This window comes from Aotus nancymaae, unplaced genomic scaffold (genome assembly GCF_030222135.1).
Source record: "Aotus nancymaae isolate 86718 unplaced genomic scaffold, 86718_ANA_hifiasm-v0.15.2.pri h1tg000019l, whole genome shotgun sequence".
NCBI classification, from domain to species: Eukaryota; Metazoa; Chordata; class Mammalia; order Primates; family Aotidae; genus Aotus; species Aotus nancymaae.
This window is the reverse complement of record NW_026988431.1, coordinates 49,890,126-49,902,661: the sequence shown is the minus strand read 5'-3', so window position 1 is coordinate 49,902,661 and position 12,536 is coordinate 49,890,126. Positions and strand designations below refer to the sequence as shown.

General features: G+C 36.8%; 1 protein-coding gene across 1 annotated transcript in view; it reads right to left on the bottom strand.

The window, feature by feature from the left end:
* Positions 1 to 2,739: 2,739 nt before the first annotated feature.
* LEKR1 (leucine, glutamate and lysine rich 1) overlaps positions 2,740 to 12,536 on the bottom strand; it is a 207,411-nt gene continuing 197,614 nt past the window's right edge. The window contains exon 13 of the mRNA XM_012447335.2: positions 2,740 to 7,163. Within this exon, the coding sequence (XP_012302758.2) occupies positions 6,744 to 7,163 (420 nt within the window). The 3' untranslated portion in view covers positions 2,740 to 6,743. The remainder of the gene's footprint in view (positions 7,164 to 12,536) is intronic.

The following is a 12,536-nucleotide window of genomic DNA, read 5'->3' as shown; positions in this document are numbered from 1 at the left end:
TATACAAATGTCCTGTGCAAGGTTCTACTTAAAAATGCTTCACAGCACTTTGGGAGGCCGAGGAGGGCGGATCAAGAGATCAAGAGATCGAGACCATCCTGGCCAACATGGTGAAACCCCATCTGTACTAAAAGTACAAAAAATTAGCCAGGCGTGATGGTTCGTGCCTGTTGTCCCTGCTACTGGAGAGACTGAGGCAGAAGAATTGCTTGAAACTGGAAAACGGAAGTTGCAGTGAGCCGGGATCGTGCCACTGCACTCCGGCCTGGCAATAGAGTGAGACTCTGTCTCAAAAAAAAAAAAAAAAAACCTTCAATATTCTAAATTGTTTATCCATCTAATTCTTGGTTTGAATTATTAACTATGAGAATTATTAATGGTAATAACCATACAAGCTAAATACTAGCACTAAATATGCTCATAAAATGTATTCAAAAACCTTTTAATGGTAAACAAAATAAATCCTTTTCATTATTTCTAAATTCAAAAAATTTAAAGAGGTAGCCACCCTGTGGTATCATAAGATGAGCTGACTTAATGACAAGTGAGCATAATGGCTTATTGTGTTAAATATAGATTTTTGAAATTGAGAATCTAAATGGATTCTCATTCAGACATTTTTAGTTCTACCTTTGAAATAAATCAATCTATGTGTACTACTGCAAGTTACAGTGTTATAATGAAGTGATTTAGAACTACTGTCAGGGAGAATAATGGTACTGTCATATTTTCTTCATAATTTTAATAAGTTATCTAAGCATTCTGCTTCACAGCTTCAAAAGACAACCAGCATTACCAATTTTCTTTTGGGAATCAGATCTCCAAATACATGCTGTTAGGAGATTAAAGTTTAGGGATTATTCAATGAGTCGCCTATGATCAAAACCAAAATATTTCTATTGGATATTTTAAAAAATAACAATTTTTTTTAAACAGTAAGTTCTTTTCAGGCTCAGCTTCAGGTACTGGTATAAGATATTTAAAGTTTTTATGAATGAATATCGATTTTCTTTAATTCACTAGTTTTCCATGGAGAGTTACAGACTCACAATCAGTGGGTAAAGAAGTAGAATTCGCATGTGCTAGGAGTCAGAGTGTTAAATAGATTCTATGGGGTGGCTCTCAGAGTGCCACCCGTTTCAGTTAGGCATAGGGAATTGAGTATAGCAAGCCTATTTCTGTTCAATATTAACGCATAGCTCTTAAATGTGGAATATGCCAGGGCCAGTGGTAACATCATAATCAGTGTTTCTTAAACTTCAATGAGTATATGAATCGCCTAAGGATCTTATTAAAAATCAGATTCTAGTCACTAAGTTTGGGTGTGAGGCCTGCTAGTCTGCATTTCTAACAAGCTCCCAGTAGACATTGATTCTGCTGAACCACTTCAAGTGTCAAAAAGCACTGATACTGTGCTTCCTGCCTAGAAATGAGATGTGTAGCCCACAAGCTGGAGGTCCAGGTTCTCGTAGTAAGTAAGCTGTTAAGCAGTTATGTGAATAAAAAGTTATTTAACCTCTGAGGGCCGTATTGTCTACAGTAAAATTACAGGTTTGGATCAGGTGATGCACCAGGCTCTTCAGAACTATAAAAATTATAGATTTTTAAGATAACTCTGGTTTTTATGTTGGCTGCTTCCTTCTTTATTTTCCCTCATAAATGATTATTGAAAATAAAAAGAAATTGTATTGTGCTGTATTACTCCCAAAGCTTGTACTTTGCATTCTTTGAGCCAAGAGAGTTATTTCTTTTTAATGTCAATTTCCATAGTCTTTCTCCATAATTCTTAGAACATTTATTCAAATTAGTATTTTCCCTTAACTTTAAGGAGATTTAAAAAATGAATACTGATTCTGTGGGATTATTTGTTGCCCAAATAAAAATGTAGTTTCTATTATTTCACATTTTTCAGAGAAGCTGTAATATTCTTAAATAGGGGCTGATCCGTTAATTGGAGCCAATCTCATAAAACGCATCTCTGCTAAGGTAGCAATGGCTGGTAGTCGTTTTAAATAGCATTTAACAGGGAACAAATCCTTTCCCTTCTCTGAATAGAATTTGAATCAGTTGCCTCTTGTTTATCCCCAATACCAATATTTTTATTCAGAATTTCACTAACTCTTGCCTGAAGTACTGTACTAGTCCACCAACTAGTGTTCCATCTCCAGCCTTTCCATCCCATAATTACTTCAATACAGCCCTGCCAGAGCAATGTTCCCAAATTTCAACAATGTACAACATGTGACTTCTAGTTTAAAGCCCGAAGGGGGTCCTTTTTCAACACCTTCATGCAATGAGGTCAGCCTACATTTTTCAGGTTCCCACTACTTCCCTTCACCAAATGTTTTCTGCATTTCCCATAAACAGAATTTGTGACTCTTACTGTGCATTTCTTCTTCTACCTCGTATACCTTCTTCTATAAATCCTATCTATTCTTCAAGATCCATTGCAAATGCCAATTCTGCCTTAAAGTATTACCTGATTCTCTCTAGCAAAAAGGTGAACTCACATAATACTTTGCTTTCAACTCTCTTTTTACCCAATACTCTCTGCCTTATATTCTGATGTCTATATATGCTTTCTCCCTGCCCTCTACTTGTATAATTCTTGGGAATCTGTAGTATGCTTTTCGTAGCTCTCACAGTATTTTTTCAGTTCCTCATATATGTTGAAGAAATGAGTGAATGAATAATACAGATTCAGTATTAATCTATGGATCAAGACATTCAGAAACTGCAGAAGTTTAAAATTATTTATTAATCTATTATTATTTTGGGCAAATTAATCACTGTGATTTGCTATTCTCACATAGTTTCTTATAAGGCAAGGGAAGTTTAGTAAATTTTTTTTACTTAAAGAATATAAAGTACTATGCTATATAAATGTTGGAACAGAGGAAAATCTCTTGACTTACTAGACCATGGTAAATATTGTCATAGGACAGTGTATCCCAGATTCATCTGTTATATTGTTAAGAAAATTCTATATGTAAAATTCATAATATACAAAGATGATATAATTTATATTTACTATTCTAAAAATGCAACAGAATGGTACTGGCTTCACAACGTGTTATTATACAGGGTTAATATTTTCAAGCAGAAAAGTCAAATTCTTCCTCAAAATACCATTGACACCACCTCAGCAATGATATCATAATTGTCTATCATGATATGGTGACCATTAAAGATGTTCTTTGCGAGATACAGTCTACATTATTTTCCTAGAACTTGGAAATGAAAAAGTTCATAGTCATGATAGGCTTTGTGAATTTTGAGCACATACCAAATTGATTTCCAGTGCTCCATAATCTGCAATGCATTGGTTAAACATTTTCAGCTGTAGCGTGTTAACTCTTTTAGAATACTAGGTTGATCTATTAGTGCAATAGTGTAAGAGTCATAAGAATTTAGAAAGATAAAACTTGTGAAAGCTATCTCCATAATCAAAGAAATCAGCAAGAATTGATTTTAAATATTACAAAAACTTTAAGACTAACAGAACATTAAAAGATCTTAGTCTTACATAATTTTCAGTGCTACTGTCTCTTCCAGTCAATTCCCTTACCAGGAAATGTGACTTTTAAGTAGTTCTGATCAACTACAAATATAGTAATTTAACTCAATAAGACTTTTTAAAACTGTTTGAGAAATCTACGTTAATTTACAAGAAGTCTCCCATCTTTGTCCATGAATACTAGTTTAAGAAGAAAACCAGAGGATTATAATTCTCTAAGGAATATTTTATTTGATATCTTTTCTCTTTAACACTTGTAAATCCTTCCATTAAGTCATGGGAAACATCAGTCTATGGATAAATTAAAAGTATTAGACTAAATATCTATTATATGTATTTGAAGCCTTATTTTTCATCCTCCTTACTACTTTCCTAAGATTCCTTATAACCATCTTATGCCAGGAACTTATTTATCAGTGATAAAATCAAGAAAAGTTTTAATGTGTTCCTAACCTGTAGGTTACATCCTATAATGCTAGTTTTTTGTTAAAAATGTCTTCCTTTAAAGGCAACATAGCTTAGTCTGTACCATTCAAATGGTCTAGGCTGAAATAAATGTTAATATGATCTTTCTGTTTATTCATGGAATTACTTCTCTGACATATTTGTGGAGTATAATACAACTTCACTGCAGATCATGATTCTATTCTCAGAGTGATTATTTACAGAATTATTCTAACAAAGCAAAAATGTAACAGGAAACAGAAACCAGGTTTTGCACTAATAATCTACATCACCATTAGAAAAGCTTATGTGTGACTTTACAAATCCAAATATGTTCATAAGAAATCTATTTTATCCCCATGGTTTCTGAAGACACAGACCCACTGTATCTCCACGAGCTGAGATTGCAAGATTGTAAAAAGCATGTGTAACCCTGTGACAAAGACTGTTACACACAACATTCTCTTGTGCTTTCACTAAAGTTTTCACTAGATTTTGCCATTTTCCTTATGTCATGAGTACTTGTAATTTAAACATGCAAACAACAGATCAGAGACCCTAAGGTCCAATGCAGTGGTCCCCTGTTGGCATTATACAAGATGATTTTAGAGGGTGCACCGACTAACACTTTGTTGTTGTTGTTGCTGTTGTTGTTTTGAGACAGGGTCTCACTCTGTTGCCCAGGTTGGATGGCAGCGGTACAATCATGGCTCACTACAAACTTGACATTCTGGGCTCAAGGGATCCTCCCAGCTTAGCCTCCCAAGTGGCAAGGACTACAGGCAAGCACTACCATGCCTGGCTAATTATTACTATTATTATTTTTGTAGAGAAAAGATCTCCCTATGTTGCCCAGTCTGATTTCGAACTCTTGGGCTCATGCAACTCTCCTACCTTGGCCTTTCCAAGTGCTGGGATTACAAGGGTGGAGCCACCATGCCCAGCCAGCATTTCTTATTTTAGTAGATAGACATTTATTTCAAAGTGTATAAGAAAAAACAGCAAATCAAACTTATTATAGCTACCTTTCTTTGAGTCAAATTTACTTTTTACATGAATTTCAGGTTAAAAAGTAAGTGCATTTAAGGAAAAATACAAACTACATATAGCGTAGGTGCTATTGACAAAGGTTATGATGGAGGCCGGAAAGCTCTGGTGAGTTGGAGAGGCTGAGATCAGGTGATTGTGGTTCTGGTTCTAGTTGTCACTAACTAGCTATACTACCTTTGCCAAGTCACAGTCTCTTTGGGCATCTATTCCTTATCTGTAAAATTATGGCTGGGGTGACTTCTAAGATCCACCAGTGCCATTCTTCAGTGATGTTGTGCTTTCTTGTCAAAGGCCATTACAAGGGATGCCAATCTCTGCAAAACAGAAGTAAGCATTCCAACTCTTAACACAAGAGGCCATACTTAAACTAGTCAGGCAAATCAGTGGACCTAATGTGGAATTTTTTTGAGGTTAAGATACTCTACTAATAAGAGTAGACTAGTCCTTTGAAAGACTGGAAATGAATTTGATTTTGCTTAGTAATATCACATTTTTTGCACATGGAAGGGATCCCAAATACCTCTGAATTCTCCCATCGAATGATGGGAGAATAGATGGTCAAATAGCAGATACTTTTATGTAGCATATTTAAAATATGTTACTATTATTCTAATGTGGGAGTAGGAAGGCTGGATTTTCATGATGCAGTCAGATGGATTATTTAAGTAAAGTCAGTTTTTGAAGGAAAATACACTTCTATTAGATGAATAAAAACATAGATGAACACTAGACTAAGGTAAAGAGTTGTATTTTAAGAAACAGGAGGTGTCTACAGGTTTAAGATAAAATAGCTCATCTGGCTTCTGGTTTTACTTTTTCACTCTGAAAATAGAAAACATGTTAACCAGTTACCCATTTTCAGGGGTAATCAAATTTGAATCCCAAATTAGCTCTGTATAACTTTATTAAACTGTATTGAATTAGTTCTTTTCCCAATGGTTCAAGAATACAAGTTCAAATCAAGACCTAACTTTGCATACCAAAAAGCACTCATTGTAGAAAAATATCTATCAATATGGTCAGGTTCTTTGTTTACTAAAATAATCTATATAATTTGAGAAATATACTACAATTTTCTTGAATTGACATTACCATCTCTTTTTCTAGAAGTTCCTCAGCCACTGAGAGAAGACTGTATTCCTAAAGGTTATCTCTAATTAACTCTAAACTAGCCTAAAGAGAAATCAGATTAACCAATTAGATGTAGAAGCTTTTGATTATGATGATGAGCTCCACGACTACTTGAACTAGGCATTTTGGAAATTATAATCTTAATTAGATAAAGTGCTTTTTTTTCTGTTTGGAATACTTATTACATCTATTTAATCGATTCGGCTCAACAAACAAACACATACCAACAAAACTCAAACAATCTCTTTTTTGTGCAAATATATCTGCTTGTAGTGGTGCAAAAAATAAAACAGATGCTATGGGTGAAAAAATTTTATCTGTGATTTCTAAAAGGCTATATTTATAGAGCACATTGCAACATAAATATAGAAATCGGACCTCTGGAATACCAACAACTAAATGATCTGTTACTCCATCAAAGCCCTCTTGAAAAATATGGCTTCACAATTTTCCAGCTTTTTACAGTCTTTTGTTAAATATATCTACAGATATGCCTTCCTGATCTGTGAAAATAATTTTATATTTGTCATTCTCAGTTACAGTGAGTTTCTGGCACTCTGAAAGAGCATGCACGCTGTGGGGAGCTGCCCCTCAGTTTGGATCATTGCTGACTCCGCCTCCTCCTAGGAATGGCAGCCAGTCTCTGTCTCTGTCTGGTCTCATTTGCTGAAGATGCTCCACCCCTGGGAGGATGTGGCTGGGCGAGAAGGGGCAAGCCTGAGCTGCTAATCCACTTGGGCTTATCTGAGGTTGGGAAAGAGGTGGGTTTTGATACTCCGTGAAGGCTGGGAATTTTGATTCCTTTTTCAGAGTTCAGTCTTGCAAGGCTTCCCTCTCCATGATTACTGACCGCTGCAGCAGGGGAGGTTAGGCTGCCCTTGCTGAGGGAACACGGTGAGAATGATAAACTTCCACAAAGCTTTCTGAGCTCCAGGAGCTGTTCTCTGGCTTGACTCAAAGCCTCTGTCAGTTCAAAGCGTTCTTCACATTCTCTACGCACTGTCTCCTGAAGAAAAGTATTCTGGAAAGAGAGGGTGGTGGGGAAAGCAGCCTTAGCTTTAAACAACGTACATAGGTAGATAGTTATTGACACTATAGTTTGAGAATTGAACTGGAAATCTGAGTTATTGACACTATAGTTTGAGAATTGAACTGGAAATCTGAGGTCTGTATTCTTGGATTGTCTCTATGATACTCTACCACATGGGACAGACAAGTCAAGAACAGAAACAGTCTGTGAAGGGGGAAAGAAGTTGAAGAGAGTATTTGGTTCAACCCTTGCAGTTTGCAGATGAGGAATCAAGAACTGAAGAGAGTGACTGACCTGTCCAGGGTTACTCAGATGTTAATGGTGCGGCTGGGGTCAGAGCCCAGGACTTCTAATACCTAACTTCAGTGGGGTTTCAACTTCTCTGCCTCAAGTAGCAGACAGTATGCACTGCACATGTAATGCCCAACAGTTAATAGCTGTAGAGTCATCATATATATTATTTTATAGTAAAGTTATACTATAGTAACATAAACAGGTAAAAGTGCTTGAAGTACATGATTGAAAGAAAAAATCAGCTATAGCATTTAAACAATGAAATCAGTTCTTATATGATGCTTTCTCAATGGAACTTAAATATGTCGTTCATTTGCTGTCTGTAAGATAATATCCCAAAATAGAGAAGATCTTCTGCTATTAACTCCATTCATTTGGTAATTGTTTCTCAAGTTACCAGAAGTTGTAGTGAATACAGTCTCTGCCCTCAAGAAGTCTGTACCTTCATAAGTTTGAGCAGAACTGCTTTTTATGTCCATAATAGAATCTAGACTCAAGGTGAAAGTTGTGGGGTTTAAAATAAGGAAGAACTTTTTAATAGAGCTACCTGGAGGACACTGAAGGTTGAACCTCACTTGACAGGGATGTACTGGAGCAAATTTAAGCTTCAAATGTGTGACTGGAGTAGAGATCATTAAGCCTCTTTGAAATTCTGAAATTCTACATTTCTAGTTGAGGAGTTATCCATCTTTCGTCTATGAAATTCATCAAACTTATTTCAAGTACCATGGTAAGAATTAAGTCTTGGATCTCCTCAGTGTCCTGACAGTCATGTCTTTAAGATGTCAAAAAAGAGGCAGTATCCTAGTAAATAAACACAATTAAAATGAGTGTGCTACAGGATTCATCAACTCAAAAATGAATTTCCATTGGTTAGCTTGTTTGTAAAAACAGCCAAGGCATTCCCAAGTCTGCCTCTTAGTGGAAAACATCCTCCCTAAGGGTGACTAATCTGCTGTCAGTAGAACTAAATAACAAAGCACCAGAGAAAGTAGCATCTTCCTGTTTTTGAGTTTCTCATGATTATAGACAGAAGTCTATTCAATTCCAAATTTGGTAATTAAAATGGAAAAATATGAGGCAATTCCAGATTAACCAGTTGCACAGTAATTTGTATAAAAGCTGCATTCCTGGGTCAAACAAATCCTCATCATTTACATATACTATTTACTTACATACATGACCCACATTTAAAAATAATCACGGGTTAATCACTTGCTTCCAGTTATTTTTATTTTTTGGAGGAATTGGAGAGCAAGGATGGTGTTTGTGGCTTTATCAACTGGGTCTCATTAACTCTAGCTGAAACATTTGTGGAAAAGCTAGGGGAGGAGGGACTAGAGAGGAAGATTAATAAGGTGCCATGTTAGGTGTCATTTCATTTCTTGCTCCCAACAATTATATCTGACAAATAAAGATACTGAAGCTCACACTGTTATGTAACTCGCTGAAAGTAACAACATTCTGAAGTGGTAGAGCCCTGCTCACCTCCAGAACCTTGCTCCATGCTGCCTATGCCTAAGTTAGTTGTCTAATTCATTACATCAAGCATGCAGGGACCATTTTGTTCCCAGGACACTGAAAAAAAAAAAAAGTAGGACATTTTCCTCTGGTTTTGCCCAGGTTTTCTAAGTTCTATTAATCAAAGTTTCTTTTAAAGGGGGAGAAAGACCCAATCCATTATATTTTTTGTCTACTAGTGGAGTAAGCTGGCAAAGTGTTGGAATTGTTAGATTTAAGTGGTGTATTGGTACATTCTTGCATTGCTATAAAGAACTACCTGAGACTGGGTAATTTATAAAGAAAAGAGTTTCAATTGGCTCATGGTTCTGCAGACTGCACAGGAAGCTTCCAATCATGGTGGAAGGCAAAGGGATAGTGATGCATCTTACATATAGGGAGCAAGAGAGGTGGGGGGAGGCACTATACACTTTTAAACAACCAGATCTCATGAGAACTCATTCAGTATCACAAGAACAGCACCAAGAGGATGGTGCTAAACCATTCATGAGAAACTGCCCCCATGATCCAAACACCTCCCACTAAGCCCCTCCTCCAACACTGGGGATTACAACTTGACATGAGATTTGGGCGGGGACACAGATCCAAACCATATCAAGTGACTTTCAATAAATTAATATAAAAATATCCCTAATTAAGAAAGCAATAAGAGTTAATTTTATTTGAATATGTCAAAGAAAAACATAGCAATGAAAAATAAGGCCAACATATCAGTGACATGAATAACAGGCACAACAATATGGAATTATAAAGTGATGGAGGATGTGATGACAAGAGCTCTCCTTAAAAGAAAAATAAAACTCAATCAGTTTACTAAGATTAAATTCAAGACTCAAAGGAGAAGAGTAATGATCTGGAGAAAACAAACAAAAAGCAAGTCACATAAACGCTATTTCAGGCAAGTCACATTCCACTAAGGGGAATATGAAAAGGTAGAGTGAGTCAAAAGATGTCCTCATAGCAAGTTCAATGGGATCAAAGTCCTGGCAGACTATAAGCTGAACTGTGTACCCATGCTTTATACCCAGTGAAGTCTGAATCAGTCATGGAAGGATCAGATTACACAGTTTCCACTAGCACTAACTAGATATATTCAAAGTAAGTGAATGGCTAGCCAGTGGGGTGGGGAAGGGTTTCTGACTGTCTCGGGCCTACTGCTCTGAAACTCATCCTTCTTCAAGGTCATTAGCTTGCAAGACAAAGGATTAATTCTCTTTCTTCTGTTAGTTCCCAAACCAGGAGGACCTCTGAATTGAAAACAGGATCCAAAATTGAGACTTCTATTTTTTTCTGTGCCAAAACGTTATGAAATGTTAGGTGAACCTCACAATATGTTCATATCATCTGCCACCATTACCTCCTCCTCTAAAATTGAGATTATAACTCTATTTTGTTCAACAGGAAGTTCAGATTTATAATTTATTCAATTATGGGATAAAAAATGAAAATAAAACAATGCAAGTTTAAGGGATTGCTATTTCAGGGGTGAAGTCTGATAGGGCATGACTAGAGGACATGTGGATGTGGCTACAGTAAGTAGACACATTAGTGAAAAATTCCATCATACGTGAAAAGAATCATCCACTCGTGGTTAGATTGTTTTCAGCAATTTAGTCAAGATGAAGGTTGGACTGTTGCAGAATTTTAATGTGTTTTCACTGAGCAACAAGGACAAATGTGCAAGATGAAATATGTTCAGTAAGACTGAAAATCATGCATAGTACTCTGTGTTTTAGATAAAATTATCTTTGGCCATATTTTAACATGGCAAAAATAGAATCATTGGATTGTTACTAAACTGGAAGTTAAAATGAAAAGGAAGGCATGAGCCAGGTGAAGAAGGGGGAAAGAGGTTTTCAAGGCAGAGTGGGCAGTGGTGCAAATGCCTGGCAGTGACAGAAGGAAAGGCACATTTTGGGATGAAACATGGCTTAATATGACTGAGGCAGTCGCACACAGGGAGGAGAGACCAGGACTGATGTAAAAAGGAGTCCGCAGAGTCAGATCAAGAGAAAACTTGTTAATGTGCTAATACTAGAGTTTTGACTTAATTCTGAGGCTCATATGGAATCATTGAAAGTTTATTTCAAGCAGATGGCTTGCATGATCAAATCTACATGAAAGGAAGATCCCTCTGGCAGCTCTGTGGAAAATGTCCTGAAGTTGGGCAAGATGGGAGGCAGGGAGGACAGTAGGAGCCCTAAGTTTTCATGGAGGAAGTTCCTATCTCAAGTGACCCTTGGGTCAGGTGGTTTAGGGAGGGCAGAACTAGGCAATCCTGCATCCTTAAGCTCTGCTGATTGCTGGTGAGCATTATCTATAGGTAACTCTACAACATTTTCAGAATAAGGCCACTTTGAATGGGCTTCAAATATGGCTTAATTGCCCTCCCACTGAGAAGAAAAATGTCAAAATGAAAATATAAATTAGTTCACCATATGTTTGAAATTTCTAATATTAAAAAATGGTCAATTTCCCCTAATTCTTGCAATATAAGCGTGGTTTATTTTTGTATTTGCTTTCCTTTTTATTCTTAGAGACAGCTGGGTTGCTTTCAATTCCAAAAACAGTGGAAGAAGCAAGAGAAGGCTTTACTGTGTAACCTGATTGTTCCGAAGGTAAGTCTCCCATCTGCAATGGGAATCAGCTGTATTTGGCACAATTTTGTGGGGAATATGCCAGAAAAACAAGTCCTCTTCAGTGAAGAACAATCACAGATGGGTGGCTTTGTTCATGCTTTAGACCCACTAAAATCTGAACCAGTCAATGGAATGATCAGATTACACTTTCAACCAGCCTTAACTGGATATATCCCAGTGTGAGTGGGTGGCTGGCTAGGTGGGTGGGGAGCTGAGGTGAAAGAAAATTCTGGGGAAAACTGTGGAAACCAGAAAGATGAGTGGGAGTTAGCAAAGGATGTTCCTAGCTCCCATTCAAAGGTTTCTGTTCAACTAATCCAATCAGCCCAAAACACTGCAAAAAATTAGTGGAAATGGCCTTTTGGTAAGACAGGAATGAGAATCTGAAATAATTTCCAGGAAAAAAGTAAGATGCATGTCAGGTTGGTTGTTTTCAAAATTATATTTCCATGCTTACAAACATAATAAAAACGTGGACATATCAAAACAAAAGTTGTAGCAACAGATGGCAATAATCCCTTAGACTGATATGTTTCAGAGGCAGATTTTCAGGACAGAGAGGAAGAGCCCATGATGACAAAGTATTTAGAATTTACTTTTCTAAGTAAGCGATCCAACTTAATTTAGATTTAATTAGCACTAATTAAACATACAAAAGTTTCTCAATATTATCTTCTCATTCTGTCAACTTTCTGGTATCTTCCTCGCCACAGAGACTCCCAGTCTGAGTCCCCGTGTGGCCCATGGCCCAAGGCTAAGGTTCTCAGGTTCTCAGTTCACTCATCCTCCCTGCCAGCCAAGCATAGGTATATAGTCCTGTCCCCTAAAAGCTTTCCTGATCCTCCCCATGTTTCCTGTCGGTGGTTGGAGAACCTCCCTTTACCCTCTTGCTCTTTAAAAAAGACATAGA